General features: G+C 39.4%; 1 protein-coding gene and 1 long non-coding RNA gene across 51 annotated transcripts in view; one reads left to right on the forward strand and one right to left on the reverse strand.

Annotated features, from left to right (window-relative positions):
• Positions 1-24,433, forward strand: part of LOC147831455 (uncharacterized) — a 787,032-nt gene that overhangs the window by 618,563 nt on the left and 144,036 nt on the right. The gene's annotated exons all lie outside the window — the stretch shown is intronic.
• ptprsa (protein tyrosine phosphatase receptor type Sa) overlaps positions 1-24,433 on the reverse strand; it is a 387,121-nt gene that overhangs the window by 74,746 nt on the left and 287,942 nt on the right. For 39 of the 50 annotated variants that reach the window (XM_087302319.1, XM_087302315.1, XM_087302303.1 and 36 more), the window contains 6 exon segments: positions 22,859-23,128; positions 22,150-22,731; positions 20,149-20,285; positions 19,900-20,044; positions 10,150-10,452; positions 2,808-3,001 (listed from right to left, as the gene is read on the reverse strand). In XM_087302319.1, the coding sequence (XP_087158445.1) occupies positions 2,808-3,001; positions 10,150-10,452; positions 19,900-20,044; positions 20,149-20,285; positions 22,150-22,731; positions 22,859-23,128 (1,631 nt within the window). 50 annotated transcript variants of the gene reach the window in all.

A 24,433-nucleotide genomic window follows, 5' to 3' on the forward strand; every position in this document is an offset into this window, starting at 1 on the left:
TAAGTTAAATTAACAAAGTCGCGATTTTTTTTGCATTAAATTAGCTAAATTTCATACAAAAATGAGTTTCATCTCATTTCATTCATTCATTCATTCATTTAATTCTCAGCTTAGTCCCTTTATTAATTTGGGGTCGCCACAGCGAAATGAACCGCCAACTTATCCAGCATATGTTTCACGCAGCGAATGCCCTTCCAGCTGCAACCCATCACTAGGAAATAATTTCATCTCATAATACTGACTTTACACAGAACAAAACAAGTAAATCAAATGTACATTTACATATTTTTAAAAGAACATTTAAATATGCAGATATCTCAATATTCATTTACAGTTGAAAGCAGAAGTCTACACACACTGGATAAAAAGACACATAACCATTAAAACAAAGTCAGATGTTAATGTGACTAAACTTTTTCTCTTTTAGGTAAGTTAGGATTATCAAATGTGTTTCTGTTCTGTTTAATAGCAGAATAATGAGAGAGAGATTTTTTGAGAAACTGTTATAACTTTTTTTGATAGTCAAGTTTACACACAGTAAGATTATTCTGCCTCTGGAAAAGCTCAGATGATGGTGTCCAGGTTTTGGAAGTTTCTGATTGGCTGATTGACAACATTTGAGTTTTGACATTTGAGAACTGGAGGCACAACTGTAGAATAATATTTAAGGAAAAGGTCAAACACACTGCTTCCTTGTGTGACAACATGGGAAAATCAACAAGCCAGAATCAACAACAAAGCCAGATTACATTTAGCTGAATTACACTGGGAAAAAGAGTAATGTTTGGAGACATGTCCTGTGATCTGATGGAGCTAATATTGAACTGTTTGGCCATAATGACCAGTGTTACATTTGGAGGACAAAGGGGAAAGCTTACAAGCCTAGGAACACCATCCCAACTGTGAAGTATTGGGGGCGGCAGCATCATGTTGTGGGGCTGTTTTGCTGCAGGAGGGACTGGTCCACATCACAGCATAGATGGCATCATGAAGAAAGAACATTATGTAGAAATACTGAAGCAACATCTCAACACATCAGCCAGGGAATTAAAACTTGGCCACAAACGGGTCTTCCAAACAGACCATGACTCTAAGAATACTGCCAAATTAGTTGAAATGTGCTTTAAAGACAACCAAGTGAATGTTTTGCAGTGGCCATCACAAAGCCCTGATGTCAATCCTATAGAAAATTTGTGGGCAGAGTTGAAAAAGCTTGTGCAAGCAAGACAGCCAACAAATCTGACTCAGGTGCACCAATTCTGTCAAGAGGGATGGACCAAAATTCCTGCAAACTATTGTGAGAAGCTTGTGGAAGGAGACCCAAACATTTGACCAAAGTTACACAGTTTAAAAGCAAAGCTAAAAAAAAATACCAAGGAAATGTGTGTAAACTTTTGACTGTCTAGAAATTAATAAAACATTCTCATTATTCTGGCATTTAGCAGATGTAAATCATTTAGGTAATCCTAACAGACCTAAAATATATAAATATATATATATATATATGTATGAAAAATGGTTGTGTTCTTTTTTTAGAGTGTATGTAAACTTCTGGTTTCAACTGTTAAATGTTCTTTATACCTACATTTTTATGAATCAAATGACAAAATGGCATATTTTAATATTTACTATTAATGACTTAATAAACTATAAACGACTTGATAAAAGTCTCTTAAGATCATGCTACGAGTATATTTTCACAAAAGCCATTTCAGGTAAAGAGAAACAAACGAATATAAGCTTTTATTTTCAGGTCAAACACAAAATATCCTGTCATGTCCCCGATATCACTATAAAATCAACTGACGACTGTAAGCCACTCGTTCATAAACAGAAGCGGCGCTAACTCAAACGCTTCAGTCACGGTTTGTTCAAAGCTGTAATATTCGCGGCTGTGAGGAGAATACGGCATCCGAGATTTCACTGCTGTTTTCGTGACAGAAGCTTGTATTATAATTCGAGGTTTCAGCCGGAGGCATTGGCTCACTTTTTATTCTCTCTTCTTTTCTTTCTTTGCAGTTTGTGTTTTTAAATTAAGCCTGAATTGTGACCGCAGCGCTCAAGTGCCTTTTTTTGTGCAGCTCTCGGGCACTCAATACGGCAGACATAATCAGCTTTTGTTGACTTTATCTATGACACTACAGCCTTAGAGGTTAAACTTATTAGAGGTTTGACTAAACCGTGCAATTCTAATGGCTGATAAGATGTTTTGGACTGCTTGTGGAAAGCTTTCTAGAGGCTAGAAAAGAACTTCACAGATTAAACGATTTATAAAAGGATTTTCACGCATTTTAGGGCCACTTTTGCTCTAACGGAAGTCTGAAAATATTGGACGACTAGTTAACCAATCGAATATGCACTCAATAGGGTATATGCACAGCTTGTGTTTTTCAGCCATTAATAAACTTCCGGTGTAAGGTTTATGTAGCTATTTTCAATTTCATAAGGTTCCTTTTACACCTTTGATGCTGTAATATAATTAAAATACAATTAGTTAAATAGATTTAAGCATTCTTATAGTTGTTCAAGCATAAAACAAGCAGGCTAGCACAGAAACTCCATTGAAAAAAACGGGGTAATATAAATTTCGATATTTAAAGATGTGGAATAAAAAAAATGCAATTTAATGCAGTGCTTCTTGTCTACTTTGCTACCTGCTTAACATCAATCAGGAAGTGAAAATCACTGATTAAAAAAAAAAATAAGATCCTAAACGTGGCAATTTTTAATGGCGCAACAGTTAATGCACCATTGATAAAGAAAGTGGTTTCAGGGATGGAGCAAGACAAATATGAATCCAAACATACCTGTGCATCAGCTAGCATGACGTCCTTGATGAGCGGGAGGCCACGGGATTCACCGTTCTCCACTCGGACGTAGTGCACTTGGTACCCCCGGATCTGCCCGTGCTGTTTTCCTGGCAGTAAGGAGCGCCACATCACCTTGATGGCAGTGGAGTTGAGCACTTCGACCTCCACGCGGCGCGGCGGGGCCCCGGGGACTGCAGAGACCAAACATTGCTCAACATCAGACACAGGGTTGATCATATGCACTACTTTTTACCATCTTCAGAGGCCAGTTTGATAAAGATTTCAACCCAGAGAAGACTCTGAAAGTCTTGAATTTGAAGGGAGCACATTTTTTTTTCAATCTACCAATTTGTACAAAGCTAGTATTAACGATTCCTGAGATTTTTCCATTTTAACATTCAATACTGGTGGCCGAGTTCGTCATATGCACTACTTTTTACTAACTTCAGAAGCCAGTTTGATAAATATTTCAACCCAGAGAAGATTCTAAACCACTTGAATAAAAAGTAAGCATGTTTTCCTCTAATATATCAATTTGTAGGAAACTAGCAATAACGGTTCCTGAGATTTTTACAATTTTAAATAAAATACTGGTGGCAGAGTTAATCCTATTCACTAATTTTTACCAACTAAAGAAGCCAGTTTGATAAAAATTTCAACTCAGAGAAGACTCTGAAGCCCTTAAATTTAAAGGAAGCACATTTTTCTGCCAATCTACCAATTTGTACAGAGCTAGTACAAACAATTCCTGAGATTTTTAAATTTTCACATACACTGGTGGCCGAGTTCATGATATGCGCTGCTTTTTACCAACTTCAGAAGCCAGTTTGATAAATATTTTAAGCCAGGGAATATTCTGAACCACTTGAATTTGAAGGTAGCTTATTTTTCTACTAATTTACTAATTTGTAGACAACTAGCAATAACGGTTCTTGAGATTTTGACATTTTTAAATATAATAATGGTGGCCGAGTTCATCATTTCCACTATTTTTTTACCATATTCAGAAGACAGTTCGATAAATATTTCAACTCAGAGAAGACTCTAAAACACTTGAATTTGAAGGAAGCACATTTTTCTTCCAATCTACCAATTTGTACAAAGGTAGTAATAATGATTACTGAACATTTTACATTTTTACGTACAATACTGGTGGCCGAGTTCATCATATTTACTACTTTTTACCAAATTCAGAAGCCAGTTTGATAAATATTTCAACTCAGAGAAGATTCTGAAACACTTGAATTTGAAGGAAGCACATTTTTCTTCCAATCTACCAATTTGTAGAAAGCTAGTAATAATAATTCTTAAGATTTTTTCATTTTTACGTACAATACTGGTGGTCGAGTTCATCATATACACTACTTTAAACTTAATTCAAAAGCCAGTTTGATAAATATTTCAACCCAGAGAAGATTCTGAACCACTTGAATATGAAGGAAGTGTGTTTTTCTTCTGATATACCAATTTGTACACAGCAAGTAAAAACAATTGCTGAGATTTTTTACATACAATACTGGTGGCAGAGTTAATCATATGCTAATTTACCAAGTTAAGAAGCCAGTTCCATAAACATTTTAACTCAGAAAAGACTTTGAAATCCTTGAATTTAAAGGAAGCACATTATTCTTCCAATCTACCAATTTGTACAAAGCTGGCAATAACGATTCTTGAGAATTCTACATACAACACTGGTGGCCGAGTTTATCATGTGCACTAATATATACTAATTTAAGAAGCCAGTTCGATAAACATTTGAAGACTCTGAAACCCTTGAATTTAAAGGAAGCACATTATTCTTCCAATCTACCAATTTATAGAAAGCTACTAAAAAAACAATTCTTCTTTTTAAATTTTTACATACAATACTGGCCGAGTTCATCATATCCACTACTTTTTACTAATATCAGAAGCCAGTTTGATAAACATTTCAAATCAGAGAAGACTGAAACCCTTGACTTTAAAGGAAGCATGTTATTCGTCCAATCTACCAATTTGTAGAAAGATAGCAATAATGGTTCCTGAGATTCCCTTTTTTAAAAAACGGTATCAGTGGCCGAAATCCCCAATAGCTATGTTTCTATCAATAAATGTCAATTGGACTCATGTGCAAAACTGAAATATCGCATAAAATATTTCCATCCGATGAGTCAAAGAGAAAAAATAATCGTCACTTCCCAATAAACTGGCACCAAATATAAAAGTATTTTTTGTGTGTGGTAGGAAAAGACACTCTGGGCAGTTTTTCTTATATAATAAATGAGTTGTGCCTCAGAAGACGAAATGTAATGAATGTGCTTTTGAAGGCGTGAGACACTCTCAAGACAGTTCTGGAGGTAATAATGATAATAGAATAATAATAATAAAACTGAACCACTGTGATCACAGACTTTGGCTGAGGCATTTTAGAATGCATAACATTTAAACACAATATGATGCTTGCGATCTGCTAAGCCAGCAATAATATTTGTGAATATTTATTTTTACATACAGTATGTTGGTCTTTATCTGTGCAAAGGTCATCGATACCGATGTTACGGTGTTGTTGCACATTGTTTTTCAATTGACTATGAGCTACTTTGTTTTAAAGTAAGCATGTTTTCCACCAATCTACCAATTTGTAAAAGGCTAGCAATAACAGATCCTGGGATTTTTTTAACATGCGGTAGTGTTTTTGGTTTGTGCAAAACCAATTTCGTGGCAGCGTGTTGCTATATGATACTTCGGTAGCCTCGTTTTTCTTCATATCAGTAAGTGTAGTTTGAATTATAGCGGTAGTGATGATTGCTTACATCATGTTAGGGACATTAAAAAGCCAATTAAAATTATGCTTTGATTACAACTCGACTTGAGTAGACATTTTTGCGTTATTTAAACTAATATTTTTGCCTTATGAGACTCTTTGGTTTGAAGGGAACCATTTACAAAGCTGGACCCTAAGATTTCACCCCCTAAAAAATTTGAATGCAATGCTCTTCTCTCTTCAAGAGTGCAGTTTTAAGTTCATGCAACATCACACATATTCAATTATGTCTGATTCAGACTGATTAGCCAAACTCTAATGGCACAATGCACCTACCCTAATGGAGCACCTCAAGACGGTACAATAGACCCAGCTCAAAATGTCTGAAAAGAAACTAAGCCCTAGCGCCTCGGCTAGTATGTACATTCAATTATGTGAAACCAGGTTACTGATTAAGCGCCCATCTTCGGGGACATTTAATCAAATGTAATATCACACCCCCATATAGCCGAGCGACCATTTCATCCCCTTCCATTTCACTATCATTCTTATCCGAGATCAATTCTCCGTCTGCAGACCTGCGAGCTAATGAAAATCCTTTTATACGAGGCCTTGATGTTTAATACCTCCGGTCGTTCGGCAGTGCTGTAAGGAGGAGACCGATTTCCTGGACGGTCAATAAAAGGCACCATAAGGGGATGTACTGTACTGTGTATCGGGGCCCGACTCTTCCTTATGAGACGGTTTTAATGCTACAAGTCTCAGAGGATGTGACTGGCGTAATGCTCGGATAACTTCATGTGGGTTGGTGGAATGAGATTTTCCATCGGAGGTCTTGGGAAAACGTTCCCTCCCTCTGACCGGCCGGCCTACAGCGGTTGACCAGCCTGTCAAAACCATCCATCGCCGGATGGCCCCCAGCGCCAGCGGAAGGCTGTGCTCCGTATTGATTACTAGCTTGTATCCTGAACCAGTGCTGTCAGTCTCGGAGAAAGACTGCTGTCACCGGAGGGGGACCGTCAGACAACATTTCTTACTCTGGCTGGATTTATCTCAGTGCTCATAAGCTGTCCGGGCGCTTTACAAAGAGGTGAAAATGATGCCAAGTCAATGTTTCCTCCATCATGTAATGCTAGTCAATAGATCTGCCCCCCCAAAAAGGGAGCTGTCTGCAGTGACGTACAATCAACATTTCTCCTGGCTTGTCCGCTGTATTGGATTTATTTACTTGCTAAGCTTAGACAGTGACCTTTGAAGGCTCTAGAAAAATGATAAGCCCTGCCTTTTCGTTCAAAGAGTCAATTGGCTTTATTCTGGAATCAGAGATTCGTATCTATAACATCAGAATATAGTGTTATTATGTGGTCTGTAGAGGAAGCATTAGGCCAGGGGTGCTCAATCCTGTTCCCGGAGATCAACCTTCCTGTACAGTTTAGCTCAGGGATGGGCAAACTCGGTCCTGGAGGGCCGGTATCCTGCATAGTTAAGCTCCAACACTAATCAATCACACCTGAACAAGCTGTATATATATATATATATATATATATATATATATATATATATATATATATATATATATATATATATATATATATTAGCGCTGTCAAAATTAACGCGTTAACGCATGCGATTATTTTAAATAATTAACGTGTTAAAAAAAATTAACGCAATTAACGCAGTTCAGGTTTTTTTTACTTCCTGTTGTGGTGGACGTGTGTTCAACATGCAAGAAATGTGGATAAGACCAAGGAAGCACTTTTTGAAGGCAAGTTCCAGTATAAAACAATTAGTTGCATCACAGGCTCTCCAGAGTTTCATGCAATTTCGGGTGTTTTATTTTTAACTTTCGACATCTGTTGTAAGTTGATACCGCATGGCGAACAGAAAGAAAATCCTCCGCATTTCGTGACTCGGTGTTCCTTTAAGGTAGAGGTCTGCATTCCCGCAGGACCCGACCAGATTTCTACAGCGCGGGTATAAATTTCCGAATAAATCACGGGGGCGGTCGGTAACGGGTTTAATTTGGGACGGGAGCGGGCTGTCTAGCAATATCGCTCCCGACTCCCGAGTGAGCACGCGTATGTATGTGTGTAAATGAAATAGCGCGATGCTGTGTTTAGCTTGTTTGTTGCAGTGTGTGTGTGTGTGTGTGTGTGCGTGTATGTATGCGCACGCGCGAATGAGAGATATGTGTGTGTGCGCGCGAATGAGAGATAGAGAGCTTTGCCTGTGTTTGTGCTTGGTGCTTATGAGTGTGTGTTAGAGGGCGCGCGTGCGCGAATGAGAGAAAGCTTTGTCTGTGTGTGTGTGCTTGGTGCTGTGCGTGTGTGTGTTTATACAGACAGCTTGTTATAGGCTGTCTGGACTGTATAACTTGGTGATTTTCGGTTTTGTGGTTTTGTTCTCCCCCCGCTCTTTAGCGGGATCGGGCGCGGCGGATAGAAAACGGGGCGGGTCGGGCAGCGGGACATCAAGTGGTTAATATAAGCGAGAGCGGTCGGGTTCGGGCTAAAACCTGGCGGGTGCGGGGAGCGGGATTCAAAATGTAGTCCCGCGCAGATCTCTACTTTAAGGTAAGCTTCCTTTTAAGGCTACACTGTAGAATTTTATTAAAGAGTATAATCTTAATCATATTAAAATCGGAGTATTGGTGTCTTATGTAAATGTACTCAGAACGTCTGGTGAAGTCGCAAGCTGTCAAAGACAGGGCATTACTCTGCCTTTCAGCATGAGCCCTCCAAGTTTAGTGTGTTTCCTCATTAAACGCAACTAAAGCGTATGCTTCGCGTTGTTGTGTCAGAATCCTTGTGAAATACAGTAATACTTTAGGACGCTTAGTTTAGGACGCTTAGCAAATTGGATGAACGTGATCATGCGTGTTGAATCTGAGGGGAGTCGCTCCAGTATGGAAGGCCGTTGGGGCCAAAACGTCTGCAGCGCGTTGTGTGTGTCTGTCTGTGTGTGTGTCTGTGTCAGGCCTGTTGAGGGGTGTCAGGGTGGAGTGAGCGACGTATCTGAGTAGGGGCGAGAGGGGTGTGCAATGTATTTAACGACCGGTTTGCAAGAAATTATCATTCATTTGTGGGCATTTGGGAGTCTCTGTGCACGTGCATTTTTTTGCAGTCCACTTAGAGTCCAACATGGAAATCAATGTTTTCTTTGTTGGCATTGATTGTTTTGAAATTTAAATGTCATTAACATGCCTGTGTTTTAATTTCTGTAATAAATATGGCTGTCAAGCCAGGATCTTGATGGTTTATTGTGGGTTTGTTGTTTACATGAAGAAATCTGTGTTACAAGTTAAACAAAAATTCTATTAAACAATAATATTTTGAATTTAAATTTTTTTTCTTGCGTTTACATTAATTTTACATTTAAATAGGCAAAATTACAAGTTTCAGTATTTTAAATGCGATTAATCGCGATTAATTTTTTAAAAAAGGTGCGATTAATTAGTTAATTTTTTTTTATCGATTGACAGCACTAATATATATTTATATATATATATATATATATATATATATATATATATATATATATATATATATATATATATATATACTTAAAGGTTTATTGTGTGAATGATGAAGCTGTGGTGGACTTCTCCTTTCGAAAAATTAACCGTCACTCTCGAGGCTCTTCGCCACCTGTCCACGACGATGATTATTAGTTTTAAATAAATTATTAAATCATAAAAACATGGTACTGCACAGTCTAAATAAATAAACTGGTTATTTTATTTATTTCACAAAATAATTTGTTAAAAATATTAAATATTAAGTATATATAAAATATAAGTTATATGCTAATGTGCAAACCAGAATGAAAAAAATCCCATCATACTGTACACTGATAAAGTTTTTGACCACAGCATTCATTTTATTAGGTTTTGACTCAAAAAGCTTTGTATATCTGTGTTAAAGCTTATAATTATTTTTCTTTACTAGATAATTATGTTATGAATCAAAAACTATAGAACCATTTTAATCAAAAAGGTTCTTAGCTCTCGAAGGGTCCTAAATGGAACCATTTTTTTGGGTAAGAGGTTCTACTGGTCAAGTATAGAACCCCAAGGTTCTATATAGAACCTCTTTTTTAGAGTTTATACAGTTGAAGTCAGAATTATTAGCCCCCCTGTTTATTTTTTCCCCGATTTCTGTTTAACAGAGAGATGTTTTCAAAAAAATAGCTTAAAGGGGCTAATAATATTGACCTTAAAATAGTGTTAAAAAAATTAATAACTCATTTTATTCTCACCGCAATAAAACAAATACGACTTTCTCCAGAAGAAAAAATATTATCAGACATACTGTAAAAGTTTCCTTGCTCTGTTAAACATAATTCGAAAAATTTTTAAAAAAGAAAAAAAAAATTAAAAGGGGGGCAAATAATTCTGACTTCAACTGTAAATGCTTTCACTCTCAACCGGTTTGATGCATTCTAACACTTTTACGAAGAATAAAATAACTTTTTGTGAATAATTATTAATGCAATGTTGGTTTATAAACCAATGAAAATTTGTTTTTCAAACAATCCCTATCCATGCATGAGCACTAAATCGGAGCTAATTCTGAAATGAGGTTAAGGTTTCAGTACCGTCCTCATCAGTCCGGCAGAGCAGAGGCTCGCTCTCAGGGCCCGAACCCACACTGGTGGAGGCCGCCACGGTGACCCGGTACATAGTCCATTTCTCCAGCCGTTGCAACAGGATCTGGTCGGACGTGGGCGCCTCCACGTGCTCCGTGCTGACCTCGGCTCCGGCGCCCACCACCGCGTAGCGCACAATGTACCCGGCCAGCTCCCCATTCTGGCTTTCTGCCGGCGGAGGGCGCCAACTTACCATCAGGACGGTGGAGCTGGAGCTGGAGCACTTAATGTCTTGAGGGGGGGCGGAGGGCTCTGCTCAGGTTTGGGGAGAGGGGGGGGAAGAGGAAGGGGTGGAAAACAAAAAACGAAAAGATGGGAAAGAGAAAAAGAAAATGATAAAAGGGAAAAAACAACTGAACGAAAAAAAAACAAACAAACAAACAAGCAGAGACATACTGGAACGTAAGAACAAAAGAACCAAACGCAAAGGGTAAATGCAAACAGAAGAGCTTGGTTTTGAAGGGGTCGGTGTGCTTCTTTTGCATGCATAAATATGGAGTATGAAGGCTTAACTTTGGCAAAGATCTGGAGGTAACACCATATTTGATGGGTGTACGATCAGAGATTACACTTCAAAATAAGATTATCTCTCACTGTATTTGTGCATCTTGCCCTGCACTAATACCTACATGTTAAATCAATTAGTAGAAGAGCAAAATAACATTAAAAAAAGTGTTTTAAAACATAAAAATCAATAACTTTATGCATAAAAACAGGAAAAATCTCCAAATGGGGTGAAAAGTGTCACCTTTCTTAAGCTTTGCATTTAAAAGCTAAAGTATGTAGCGGAGTATTTTTGCTAAATTTAGCTAAGTATTTTTGTAAAACCCTATTGGTTTCAGTATAAACTCACTATATTTATATACAGTTGAAGTCAGAATTATTTGCCCCGTTTATTTTTATCCCCAATTTCTGTTTAACGGAGAGCAGATTTTTTTCAACACATTTCTAATCATAATGATTTTAATAACTCATCTCTAATCACTGATTTATTTTATCTTTGCCATGAAGACTGTAAACAATATTATAGTGCTTTCACACCTGTGAATCGATTCAGTTGTTCCGAAACAGAGATTAAAATTGTTACATTGTTGCTCTTTGCTCTTGGAGCGGTTCGCTTTCACACTGCAAAGTTTCTAATCGGACCAAAAGAGGTAAAACAAGTCACGTGTGAGTAAACTCTCCTCACATTGGTCAGAGTGTCAGGGTTTATTTTGCAGCGTCCCGCTAAGCTGTCAGGAGAGGTGGTGGTTTGGTGGTGATTGACAGGGTGCGCGTGCGCGATGTGTCTGAGGAGAAATGCGGTGGGGAGGGGTGAGAAGGGTGCGCGACGTAGCCTATTTGAGGACCAGGAGTGAGACGCGAGATTACCGGGAGATCATCACTCGTTTGCGGGCATCCGGAGACTCGTGAAACTTCCCGCCCTACTCATAATTCTCTCTTCATATAGCCGTAAGCCTATTACATATCCATAAAACACTGTGATATAACCGCGCTCGGATCGGATCGCTTTCTCACTGCAATCGAACCGCTCCAGGGTTCGTTTCAATCGAGTCGAGACCACCTCATTCAAGCGATCTCGGAGCGATTACTTTGGCGCGATTGCCCTGTTCACATATGCCAATCGAACCGCGCTAACTGGGCAAACGAGATACGTTCCGAAACAAAAGTGTAGGTGTGAAAGCACCCTCAGACTAGATATTCTTCAAGACACTTCTATACAGCTTAAAGTGACATTTAAAGGCTTAACTAGGTTAATTAGGTTAACTAGGCAGGTTAGGGTAATTAGGCAAGTTATTGTATAATGATGGTTTGTTCTGTAGACTGTCAGAGAAAATAGCTTAAAGGGGCTAATAATATTGTCCTTAAAATGGTGTTTCAAAAAATAAAAACTGCTTTTGTTCTAGCCGAAATAAAACAAATCAGACTTTCTCCAGAAGAAAAAATATTATCAGACATACTGTGAAAATTTCCTTGCTCTGTTAAACATCATTTAAAAAATATTTAAAAAAGAAAAAAAAAATCAAAGGGGGGTGATTAATTCTGACTTTAACTGTACATTGACCTTCTCAAGTAAATATATCTTGATTGAAGATGTTTTGATATGAAACAAGACCAAAATACAAAGCACGAAAGTCATTTTTGCAGCGTATCCAGCAATAGCCGCCTGTACGCAAGCTGAAGATTTAGCCCATCTTTCACCGTAAATACCCTGGGCTCTCAGGATATATTTCCACCATGTGGGGAAAATAGATCACATTATTTGCATTTGAATGAAGGCCATTCATTGCAGTATTTCTAGGCGGTTTTTTTTTTTTGGGTTCTTCCCCTGCACATATCAAAAATTACAAGGTCTAAATCAATATAAAAGTCTTGTTTGAAATGCAGAGTCTCTGCCTTCTAAATGCTCGCGCATATGGATGTATTATACCATTTAAAGGCTCGTAACATTTATCTCCATTGTAAAATCGAGCATTAAAAGTGACTCTGTCGCACTGATCCCTGAAGCTATAAGTAACACAAATGAATGAGGGGGAAATGGACAGACGGGGATAAAGCATGTTTGTGACTGAAATTCAAACGGATGAGCGCCATCGTTGGAAAAAGGCAAAACAAAATCATTCAAAACAGATTACAGGAAAATGAGCGAAACCGTCGGCAAAATAATGGCTGGAAAGAAAACGTTAGGACCCAAAATGTCAACTCAGAAGAATCATGAAAAGCCACCAAGCTTCAAACAGAAAGTAAGACCATTAAAAACCAAAAGCAAAAGCAAAAAACAAAACAAACACAAAAGCATTTTCCTGTACATTATACGTACCTGACATCTTCAAACAATAACTTTTAAAGACTTTCTTACCACAAGCACCCGATTCGAGGGAGACTACATTTCCCTGGAGTCGGTTGGGTTCTGCCCTCTCCCTCTATTGCTGAGCTCACAAAACACAGCTCGATTTCAACCGCTTACACCAATTTCGTTTTCATTATTAGCTGATTCATTGATAGATGTAAGGATGTTTTTGGGGGCTGGAGGGAGTGAGCGTTCCCTGTGCCTTCATCAGGCTGCACTAGTCACTGTTTACACTAGCCTGAGGGTCCACAAGATTGAGATCAGGGTGCTAGCACCTTGCTAACTATTTAAGCCTACGTAATATAATCCACACCATTGTAACTTTAACTTTTACAAATATCTCAAATTTCAAATTAGTACCAATTCTTGATGTGCTTTTTTAGGGGAAGTGGTTAACCGATTTATCCCACCACCAGTTCAACTTTCATCACTACTGTCCTAGAGTTCAGTAAGTTAGTCGGAGCCTTGAGAACATTAAAACAAAAAAACTGAACTGAAACTAAATATTCAAAAAAAAACCTGCGAGACTTAATTTATGTCCTGCGGCAAAATTATATTTATTAGACTTTTAGTGATCTGTTTGAGGTAGGTCATTTTATTTTTATGCTTTTGATGAAGCAGCATTCAACTTAAGCTCTTTAGAGCATGCGCCGGACTGTTTCTCAGTGTTTCGCCGCAATGTCTTTAAATAAATAATCATTTAGGCCTATTTCATTTTTCATTTGTTTTTCGTTATTTGTTTATTATTATGTACAATAATTGAGACATAAAATGAGATAGTAAAATATAATCAACAACGAAAACGTAAATGAAAATGTCTTGTCTTAGTCCTATCAAAATAGCAAACACTGAACATCTCTCTATATTTAGGCTAAAAGACTGCTTTATTTATTTATTTAAGACTACTTATTTGAACTGAATGTTTGTGCTTTCATTTTAGTTGTCTTATATTTCCTCAGTTCTATTTTTCAAAACGAATCCTCTTTGCACTTAACAGGTTTACAATGCTAATAAAGCGGATTAAAAAATTTTAAATGATTAATGAAGGAGTTATAATGCGTTGACTTATTGTTTAATCTCATTTACAAGCACAGTAGCATATTTAAAGCTGTTGTATAGGCTATTTCTGTCCGTTCGCATCCCGTCCCTTTGCGCCCCCTGGCGGTTTATTCACAAACTGCGGTCATACACTAAAAACAGAGCGGCAGCTATTTAAACGGCGGCAGTATAAGCCCCGGCGGTAATGGTCACATTGAACTCTCACCTACTGTATATTCACCAAATGGGTTCACTGGATTACAGTTGTGATCTTCCATTTGAATATATATTTTAAAGATGTACTTCCTCTCAAGGAAAGTATTAGCATTCAGTAGATTCTTGGTTTAAGTGTGGCAAGAAGTTCTGGTTGGAGTTACAGAACTACCTGAAGATTTAGGCTCATGATTCTGGAACTATATTAAAAGAGCCTCTTTAATCCAACCACAAGTTGTACCTTAAAACAAAAATCACTGACTTAATGAATGATTGATAATCAACAACAATTGGTGGCGCTATTATTAATAAGTCAACGGAGAGTCAAGAGGTCAACTGAGACATTTCTGCAATTGAAGATTTGTTTGTTTTATTTGAGAGTAACAAATGACTGAAGATATTAAACGTGTCTGAAAAGTGACTTGTCAGCCTCCCGATATATTTATGCCTATGTAATATAATCCACAACAATGTAACTTTACCTTTTAAAAACATCTCAAATTTCAAATTATTACCAATTATTGATGTGCTGTTTTAGGAGAAATGGTTCACCGATTTATCCCACCACCAGCTAACTTTCATCACTACTGTCCCATTGTTCAGTAAGCTACGTTAATCAGAGCCTTGTATATTCGCCAAATGGACTCACTTGATTACGGTTTCGATCTTCCATTTGAATATATATATTTTAAAGATGTACTTCCTCTCTAAGAAAGTATTAGCATTCAGTAGATTCTTGGTTTAAGTGTGGCAAGAAAGTCTGGTTGGAGTTACAGAACTACCTGAAGATTTAGGCTCATGATTCTGGAACTGTATTAAAAGAGCCTCTTTATTCCAACCACAAGTTGTACCATAAAACAAAAATCACTGACTTAATGAATGATTGATAATCAACAACAATTGGTGGCGCTATTAATAAAAAGTCAACTGAGAGTCAAGAGGTCAACTGAGACATTTTTGCAATTGAAGATTTGTTTGTTTTATTTAAGAGTAACAAATGACTGAAAATATTAAACGTGTCTGAAATGTGACTTGTCAGCCTCCTGATATATTTAAGCCTATGTAATATAATCCACACCAATGTAACTTTAACTTTTAAAAACATCTCAAATTTCAAATTAGTGCCAATTCTTGATGTGCTGTTTTAGGAGAAATGGTTCACCGATTTATCCCACCACCAGCTAACTTTCATCACTACTGTCCCATTGTTCAGTAAGCTACGTTAATCAGAGCCTTCACCAAATGGACTCACTTGATTACGGTTTCGATCTTCCATTTGAATATATATTTTAAAGATGTACTTCCTCTCTTGGAAAGTATTAGCATTCAGTAGATTCTTGGTTTAACTGGGTTTAAGTGTGGCAAGAAAGTCTGGTTGGAGTTACACAACTACCTGAAGATTTAGGCTCATGATTCTGGAACTGTATTAAAAGAGCCTCTTTAATCCAACCACAAGTTGTACCTTAAAACAAAAATCAAATGGGTTAACTGACTTAATTAACGATTGACAATCAACAACAATTGGTGGCGCTATTAAGAATAAGTCAACTGAGAGTCAACTGAGACATTTCTGCAATTGAAGATTTGCTTGTTTTATTTAAGAGTAACAGATAACTAAAAATATATCACTTGCCTAAAATGCTACTTGTCAGCCTCCCGATATGTTCTTCACCAAATCCAAGATGAGGACTGGTGCAGAAACCCTTGCCCTCAGTTTGTGGACCCTCTGCGACAACGTCTGAAACCTTTGCATCACTCAATAGCCATTGACTCTTAAGTGGTTTTCCCAGAATGCCTCTGCCGCCCACTTTGGTCAAGGCAGGAGTGTCTATCTCCACTAACCCTCAAGAGTATGGACACATCCCCCAGTATTAATTATCCTCAAAGATATATCAACAAGTGTCAGGGGATATGGAGGGTGAGGTGAGTACTCTCTGCCAGACCATCGCAGGGGCTTTGGTTTTGCAATTGCGGGCTGACCCAAGAACAGTGTCAACTGAACAGCACTGTACCAAGAAGGCAACAAACACAATACACTTTTCCTTTTGTGCCTTCATGAGGAAGCCCAGTCTGCCATTTGGTGTCATTCAAGACTGAATTACAAACTCCTCCATTATGGTTTAACTCTCGGTGAGGATGACGGTGCTGTGAATGAGTCTGAACCAATTCCATTTGCAATACAGGTTCGACGACTTAAGGTTTCCTTATGCCTACATATACGCACGGTCTAGCTGGTTATATGGTTGACCTTCTTAAACATGGCAGATTGGTCTTCCTCTGAATGGCCGTCACTTACCTCACAGGAATCCACACTGTAATGTTTGTTTATGTGTTAGCTTGAGGGGCATTTGCGCTAAATTGCCTCTAACTGTCCGAGCTTGTCGCCTCCCTGACCTTGTTAAGGGTAAATCTGCACTACTTTACTTTCTGCTCAAGGGAAGACATCGGCAGATGTAGTGAACCACGTCTCCCATCTGCGAGAGCCTGAGGGACAACGTCCCGTAACTCAAACAAGAAGCCTACGCTCCTCCCGCTGGGATACTTACTCTCTCACCTTTAGTTTAATGGATTTGCTTTGGCAATGCTAAGGGCTGTCGCTGCTTGTCGTGGAAAGCGAAACCCAGACAGGAAGAGCAAACTAAAAAGGCTGAAAGCTACTTTTCTAGGTGTGATAGAGTAAATCAAACTAAAATGAAACAAAGTTGAACTTAAACCTGTGTACTGAACAGAAAAACAAAACAGGTGACCTTAAGCTGCAGCAGGTGAGCTTTAGTTTCATTTCAGGAGACAAAGTGAAACGACGAGCTAGAAAACAAAAGGGAAGTTGAAAGTGCACCGCATTGTTCCAGAATACAATATGTGAAGGACACCAACAGTGGGACAGACATATAGAGATGGAACAGAAGGTGACACACACACACAGCGTACAACATGCATTAATAGAGCGCCCCCCGGGGGTAGGGGGAGGTAATACATGCATTCAGTGCGCGCTCTCTCACGCTCAGGTGTTACGTTGTGTGTCAGTGCAGCAGGTTCATTGCATCCCAGCACCCATTCAACCAACCCCATCCCACCCATTCTCCACCAACAAGCTGCACAGGTAGAAACAGAAGATGAGTTAAAACGCTCCACATTCGCTGCCATGGCTTTCTGGCATCTTCCTCCTATTAAACAGTACAGCATTTCACATATTCTTTTGCCTGCTTGAAATACCCACTCATGCATTCAGGCTTTACAATTTAAAACGTCCCTATTGAAACCTTCGGTGTGTTTCACAATACAAGCTGAACATAAGTAACCGCATTTTTTAGCACTGGGCACATGCCAGCTGCAAGGTTCCCCACAAGCACTGATGATTTCATGCACCGAATCGTGATGCGACTCAGCGAGGGTGTATTTTTAGGCCGGAGGCTTGAATAATTCAGCCGGTCTCCCAGCGTAAATGCTGACTACCTGCAGGCGCCAGCGGCCACTGACTGCGCTGCTTTCAGTAATGCACAGTGAGGGACTAGATGTGGTGGAAAGCCATGGCAGACCCCGGTGTCAATAATATTTTGTGCGCTTCAGCCGCACGGGAGGAAAGAAAAGTGCATTTGCTGTTGACACATGAAAAAGAAATAGGGACACAGAAGAAAGAAGGGAGCCAAACGGCACGCTTGCTGCGGATCAATCAGCCCACATTGATTTGTTTGTTTCACGTGTAGGAAATCTCTGAAGTACATAACTGTGACATAGAGAAACCCAGATGAAAGAACAGAAAGGAAGTGCATCAGACGGCATCCTGCCAAGGGGCAAGGAATCCATTAAACTAAAAACACGGGTCATTTAAAAGTTTGGGCCTTAGACGCTCACACAAAATAAATTAGTCGGAGGTTCTTCTTCATGAAACGCAAGTGGAACAAATTGCGCAAATCACACATACAGCCATTCTTACATAAACCGATGTATCGAAGAGAATGCAACTATTTACGTAAGAATGTTTCTACAAACAATTCACAGATTTTATCGTCTTCAAATCAGCATGCACAGTAAGAAACTTAGGCCCCGTTTACACTAATGCGTTTTAGTTTAAAGTTTTGCTACGGTTACGCCATCTGTCCACACTACGCCGGAGTTCTCGAGCGCCGAAAACGGAGCGTTTCGAAAACGCTGGAGAGGCCGTTTTCATTCTGAAACGCTGCTGCTCCGTCTCAGTGTGGATGATGGAAAACGGAGACATCTGAAAACGGAGGCGGGGCTGCAGACATTCGCCTCTCTGATTGGGGCTTTTTCTCAATATTAAGTAGCCTACAAAAAGTTCAGTCCCGCATTCTCTCCGTGTAAGTTCAGACTTCGCAAGTTTGATCAAGGCTGCAGTCTCTTCTTTTCAGTTTGATATGGAAAACAGACTATACCGAGGACACAGGTAAATCTTCAAAGGGAACAGTGTACTTTATAACTTCATTCACATCACCTTGGCTACGTTGTTTTACTTTCTCAACAATAAAATGTAAACATGATTTAAGGAACTGCCTATTTTCATTTTAATATTAACAACTAAACAGACAGCAGAAATTTTGAGGCGTCGTGCTGCATGAGCGTCATCTTCACTGGGTGGATATTTATAACAAAACAGAGCCGATAACAACTGCCTCCTTTCAATTTCAGTGAAAATATGAAACATCCCCTCTCTTTTGCTGAATATCAGTTTTAATAATCGATAATGGCCATTATAAAAGTATAACATACAATAAGCTTATACATTATAGGAAATAAAGGCAAGCGATCAGTCAATATACAGAATGTACGTGCTTACATTAATCATTAACTTATCTTTGCGCTCAGCCAGAACACGTTACCTGAGAACAATAATAGATTCCAATGACCAAAGTCAGGGGATATGTCGTTAGATAAAGACAACAAGATGAATGAAATATCCCGTTTAATAAATATAGTGAGATTAGATCCAGCGGGAGATGCTTGATGAGAAGTCCGACTAGCAGAGCTCTTATCTGGGTAGATGGGCTGCAGCGCTTGCCAAAGAGTGTGTGTGTGGTCACGTGATGTGCGTTTTCAGCGTTTTGGTGTGGACGGAGAGCAGTTCAGATACGCTGGGTAAAACGCGAGTGTGGACGCGGATCGTTTTCATTCTAAAACGCACTAGTGTAAACGGGGCCTAAGAACATTTGGTTTTTGGCAAGTCGTTTGGAAATAATCTCATCAAAGCAACATCACCTTTGCAGCCTGCATGTAGCAACACGTTTGGCTCAAAGGTGATGCTGTTTTAGATGCATAAGCAAACAACACAAAGGAATAAGGCCAAGAACAACTGCCAGAAACTTGAACCAGGGACCAATGTTCGGTCGTTAATACATATCTGCTGTAGACACAAGCACATCATCATTCACTCTTGACATTTAAGGATTCGATAAACAATTTCACTGGATTGGGAAATCGGGGTGAAGGTTACAGTGGCTCTCTCCAACAGTGTTTTGTAGTATACCGACCCCAGTGAAAGCTCAAAATAGCCATTACTTCTTGGCATTTCTCAATCCAAATACAATTTTAGACAAGCAACCCTTCATTCGGGTCCTTAGGAAAAGAAATGGACTACATACTGGCTTGAGACGTCGTCTGGGCTAAGTCGTTGGTGAAGGCTCCAATGCCCTTGCTGGAGACGGCAGCCAGAGAAAAGAAGTACTCCGTATTCGGACGTAGGCCGTCCACCACAAAGGAAGAGGTCGGAGCAAATTTTTTCTTACCCTGTTTGATGGAAAACAATAACGGTTACTTCTAAATGAGATGCGCAGGAATGGTCCTGACGACATAAATCTGTGCGTTCGAGATGATTCATATGAAGGACGCACCAGAGGTCCATCTTTGCCCTCTTTGTAATGCAGTTCGTAACTGATGATTCCCTCTTTCTCAAAGGCTGGTTCCCACGTCAGCTCAACACCCGTGTCTGACACCTCTCCGACCTGGAAATTGGTCGGCTGTCCTGGGACTACAAACGGAGGCAGTGTTGACAGTTTGATAGACATGAAATAAACAAAGAGATTCAAAAACTGAATGTAGAGTGAAGATGTTGGAAGTGCATAAAAAGTTTTACCGGGTTACAGTTTTGCTCACTTAACACTGGCTAAACACTTTTTTTTGCCAACCCAATGGCAATAATGTTGTAAACTATTTGGGTTGTTTAACAGATAATAAATTATCAGGAGATGCTATGGCAAAAAAAGCTTTTACGAAGATTTGTGGATAAATTAGTTTTTCAGCAAGGCAAGCTGATCTGTTGAATGTTCATTCTTTACAATTGCTGGCAGGAGCTTTAATTCAACCTTTTGATTATGCTACGTCATTTTGGTACAGTAGCTGCTCACAGAGTTTGAAGGAAAAATTGCAAAAGGCACAAAATAAATTAGTACAAATAATTTAAAAAATGCATCCTAGAGCACATTTGCACAAAGAGTCTTTTAATAAATTAGGCCTGTTAACTGTTAGTAATAGAGTGTTTTTTAAAACTGGGAATGGTACGTAAAATGTTTATTAATGGTGGTAATAATAGTGGTTCCTAGTTATTTGATTAACTATTTTCAAATGGTGAAGCAACAGCATTCATACAGCACTAGGGGTTGGGATTTTAATATTTGTTTATTTAAATTTAGAAGTTTAGTGGGAAAAAATATGTTTTATATACAAGTGCAATCACGTGGAACAAACTACCAAAATCAATTAAGGAAATAAAAAATTTAAGGTTGTTCAAAAAAGCTATCAAAAGATAGTAGTTTGATGAGGATAATTAGTTTGCATGGTGGACGAGGATGTTTTATTTTATATGTTACTTGAATGTAAATAGGGTTGCGGCTGGAAGGCCATTAGCTGTGTAGAACATGTGCTGGATAAGTTGACTGTTCGTACTGCTGTGGCGACTGTTTGTTTTATGCGTCATTGGTAATTTTGTAGCCATGCATTGTTTTTATTTAACAGAGGACCACAATGGAAATAAGCCCAGGGCTTTATTGTGTTTTTATCCTTGACAGTTTTATTTTTAACATAGTGTATGGAATACTTTTTGTACAGTTTGTCTACAATTTGTCAAATAAAATTCAATTCAATTCAACAGATTTCCTGATCACAAATCTCACTTTGCAAGATCATTAGTTCACCAGGTACTTAGAACCCTACTGAAAAACCAGCTTGAACCAGGCTAGGCTGGTTGGTTGGTTATAACTGGTCAACCAGCCTGGTTTTAGAGGGGTTTTGGCCACTTCCAGGCTGGTTTCCAGCCATTTCCAGCCTGGTCTTTGTTGGTCAGCTAAAACCAGCTTGACCAGCCTAGCCAGGCTGGGAGCCCAGCCAAAACCAGCTATGTCCAGCTTAAACCTGGCTGATCAAGCTGGTTTAGCTGGTCATTTACCAGCCTGACATGCTAAGACCAGACTGGAAAGGTCTGAAAAACAGCCTGGAAGTGGCCAAAACCATGCTAAAACCAGCCTACCAGCTTAGGCTGGTTTAAGCAGTTTTTTCAGCAGGGAATGGATAAGTATAATAGCTAAACTCACTTTGCTACACCATTAGCTTTTTCAATACTAACAAAAACATTTTCAATTGAGAAACTTACCTTGCTGCATTGTTAGCTCACCAAAATGGAAACGTTTCCAATTGAAAAACCGCACTGTTGACCTCCCAAATAATGACGACATATATTATTAACCACTAAACTCACTTTAGCATGTTAGCTCCCCATACTAGCAGTGATTGCAGATGTTTTTCAGCCACTAAACTATTTGATTAACCCAGACTTAACCCAGGAGGGAAAGTAACCTTGTTACATCTTCCACACGCTAAAATGCAGACTCAAAACTAACCTCCTTGAAGCACTTTGACGTGAATGGGATCTGAGAAAGGTCCATCTCCGACAGATGTGAAAGCCAGAACTCTGATGGTGTAGGTCTCAGAGGTCACCAGACTCTGAATGGTGGTGAGCACGCTGTCCTGGACATTGTGGATCTGCCACATGCTCATGGGGAGAGTTGGGTCCATGGTGTAGTAGACCCGATAACCTTTGATCTGTCCATTGGGCTCATCCGGCTCATCCCATCGTACCAACACAGTGTTCTGCGAGATGATCCGGGCTTGGATGTTTCTTGGCGGGCTGGCGGGAGCTTGCTCTCCAGTCCGAGCCTCAACCGGTTCGCTGGGTGGGCCTTGCCCAATGGTGTTGAAGGCTGAAACGCGGATCTCATAATCCGTGTTGGGAGAAAGTCCTCCAATGCTGTAGCGAGTGGTGGTGATGGAGTCCACAGTCTCAAACTTGCTCTCGGGAGACTTGGCGCGATACTGGATGATGTAATGAGAGACAGGCTCAGGATTCCCACTGTCCCAGGTGATGGTGATACTGGTGGCAGTGGTTTCAGTTACGACAGGGGTGCCCGGAGGTTTTGGCAAGGCTGTAATGGGGGATAAGAAAATACACGGGTGTAAGCATTCATGGGACAAGACAGCATTTGGAAATTGATGCTTCGACATGGGTTTTGTTTCTTGTGCAACCCTTGAGCAACCTTGGATGATTCTTACACTTGACAGTGATCTGGGCCACAGTCTCAATGATGCCCAGGCTGCTCATGGCCACGCAGGTGTAGTTGGCTGACTCGCGGACGCTGTTCAACTCCAGAACGTTCCTGCCCACTGGCATCTCATCCTCAGGCGTCAAGTCCTCCGAGTTAAGCATCCACTTGACGTAGGGCATCGGCGAGCCCACGGCGACACAAGTGATGTTGACGCTCCCGCCCGGCATGATCTCTTGGCTGGTGGGCAGGATGGAGAAACGTGGGGGCACGCGACGAACTGCGAAGGGTGGATGAATGGCGACAAGAAAAAGAGAAAGAGAAAGGTAACAAGACATGCCGATGAAAACGAGCCTTTCTTTAGAACACACAAGGTTGTCTAAAGAGAGGACAGCAAATGATAAATAAAGAGACTAAACAAACTTCACAAATGTTTTGGCTTATACAAAATTAAAATAACGATAAATTAACAGAACTGCTACACCGACAATATAGATTGACATTAAAGCAACAAATTCATAGCAACAAGGTTTCAAGGACTAATATTTGACCCATCACAGCACGATTAACTGCACAAAAATCTATTATGAGTTTCTCATCTTTGAAATTTGGAGATGTCTGTGTGACCTAAAGCAAAGTTAAATGCGTGCATTACTGTTACGAAGTAAAAACGCTAGAGCATTTTCTTTTTAAGGGAATAGAGAAGTGTGAGGTAACTTCATAGGCCAAAACATCCTACATATGTAGCACTGTATGCACACATTGGTACATAGGCAAACCATGATCTGTAAGTCCCGCCAAGAGGGACTAAAGATGAGAAACCTTAATCAGATTTTTATGGTTGAGAGTAGATCAACTGGACAAAGCCTTTTTAAGATCTGACACGCTTCCATTAATAGATGCAGCTGTCATTTTCACAGACATCATGCAGAAATAGGTAGAGGTCAACCAAAAGAATAAATGGGAACAATAAAACCAGAGAGAAGAGTTTGAGATAAAAATGCATAGAGGAATATAACTGAAGGTTCGCTGGCATGCCCGGACAAAAGACAACTTGAGAGGGGAGTAAAAGGAAATATAAGAGAATAAAACGCGCAAAAAGAGCCAGATAGAGGAAGAAAGGGAAGGGTTGGGTAAAGGAACGAGGGGGGGAAACCCACTTCAATGCAGAGAAAGGCTTTTTGAATCGTCTCCAGCCAATATGACGTAATGTGACAGGCTTGTATTGTCACATTGCGGCCCTGGCTAGAGGTAACACAAAATTTACAGTGGAAATTCTTGATTCAGTCAATCTGTAGATGTCAGTTCAACTGAACTAACTGTCACACATATATATATATATAAATATATAAAACAAAAAAGAAAGGAAATGAATCAAAATTGGCCAAATAATGGCACATGAAGGTAAGGACGCTAGTCTACGGTGATGACAGCGATGCACCTCAACTACTGAGATTCCAAACCTACAACACGAGAGAAAAGATGAAGGATCTGTGAGGGGGGAAGGACTGGACATGAGTTATGGTGTAGATGGAGTAAGCCAGGTTATAAAATAGGTTATTTTTTTATTGTCTGTCTGGTATCT

Source organism: Danio rerio, chromosome 22 (genome assembly GCF_052040795.2).
Source record: "Danio rerio strain M-AB ecotype USA chromosome 22, GRCz13ab, whole genome shotgun sequence".
Taxonomy (NCBI): Eukaryota; Metazoa; Chordata; class Actinopteri; order Cypriniformes; family Danionidae; genus Danio; species Danio rerio.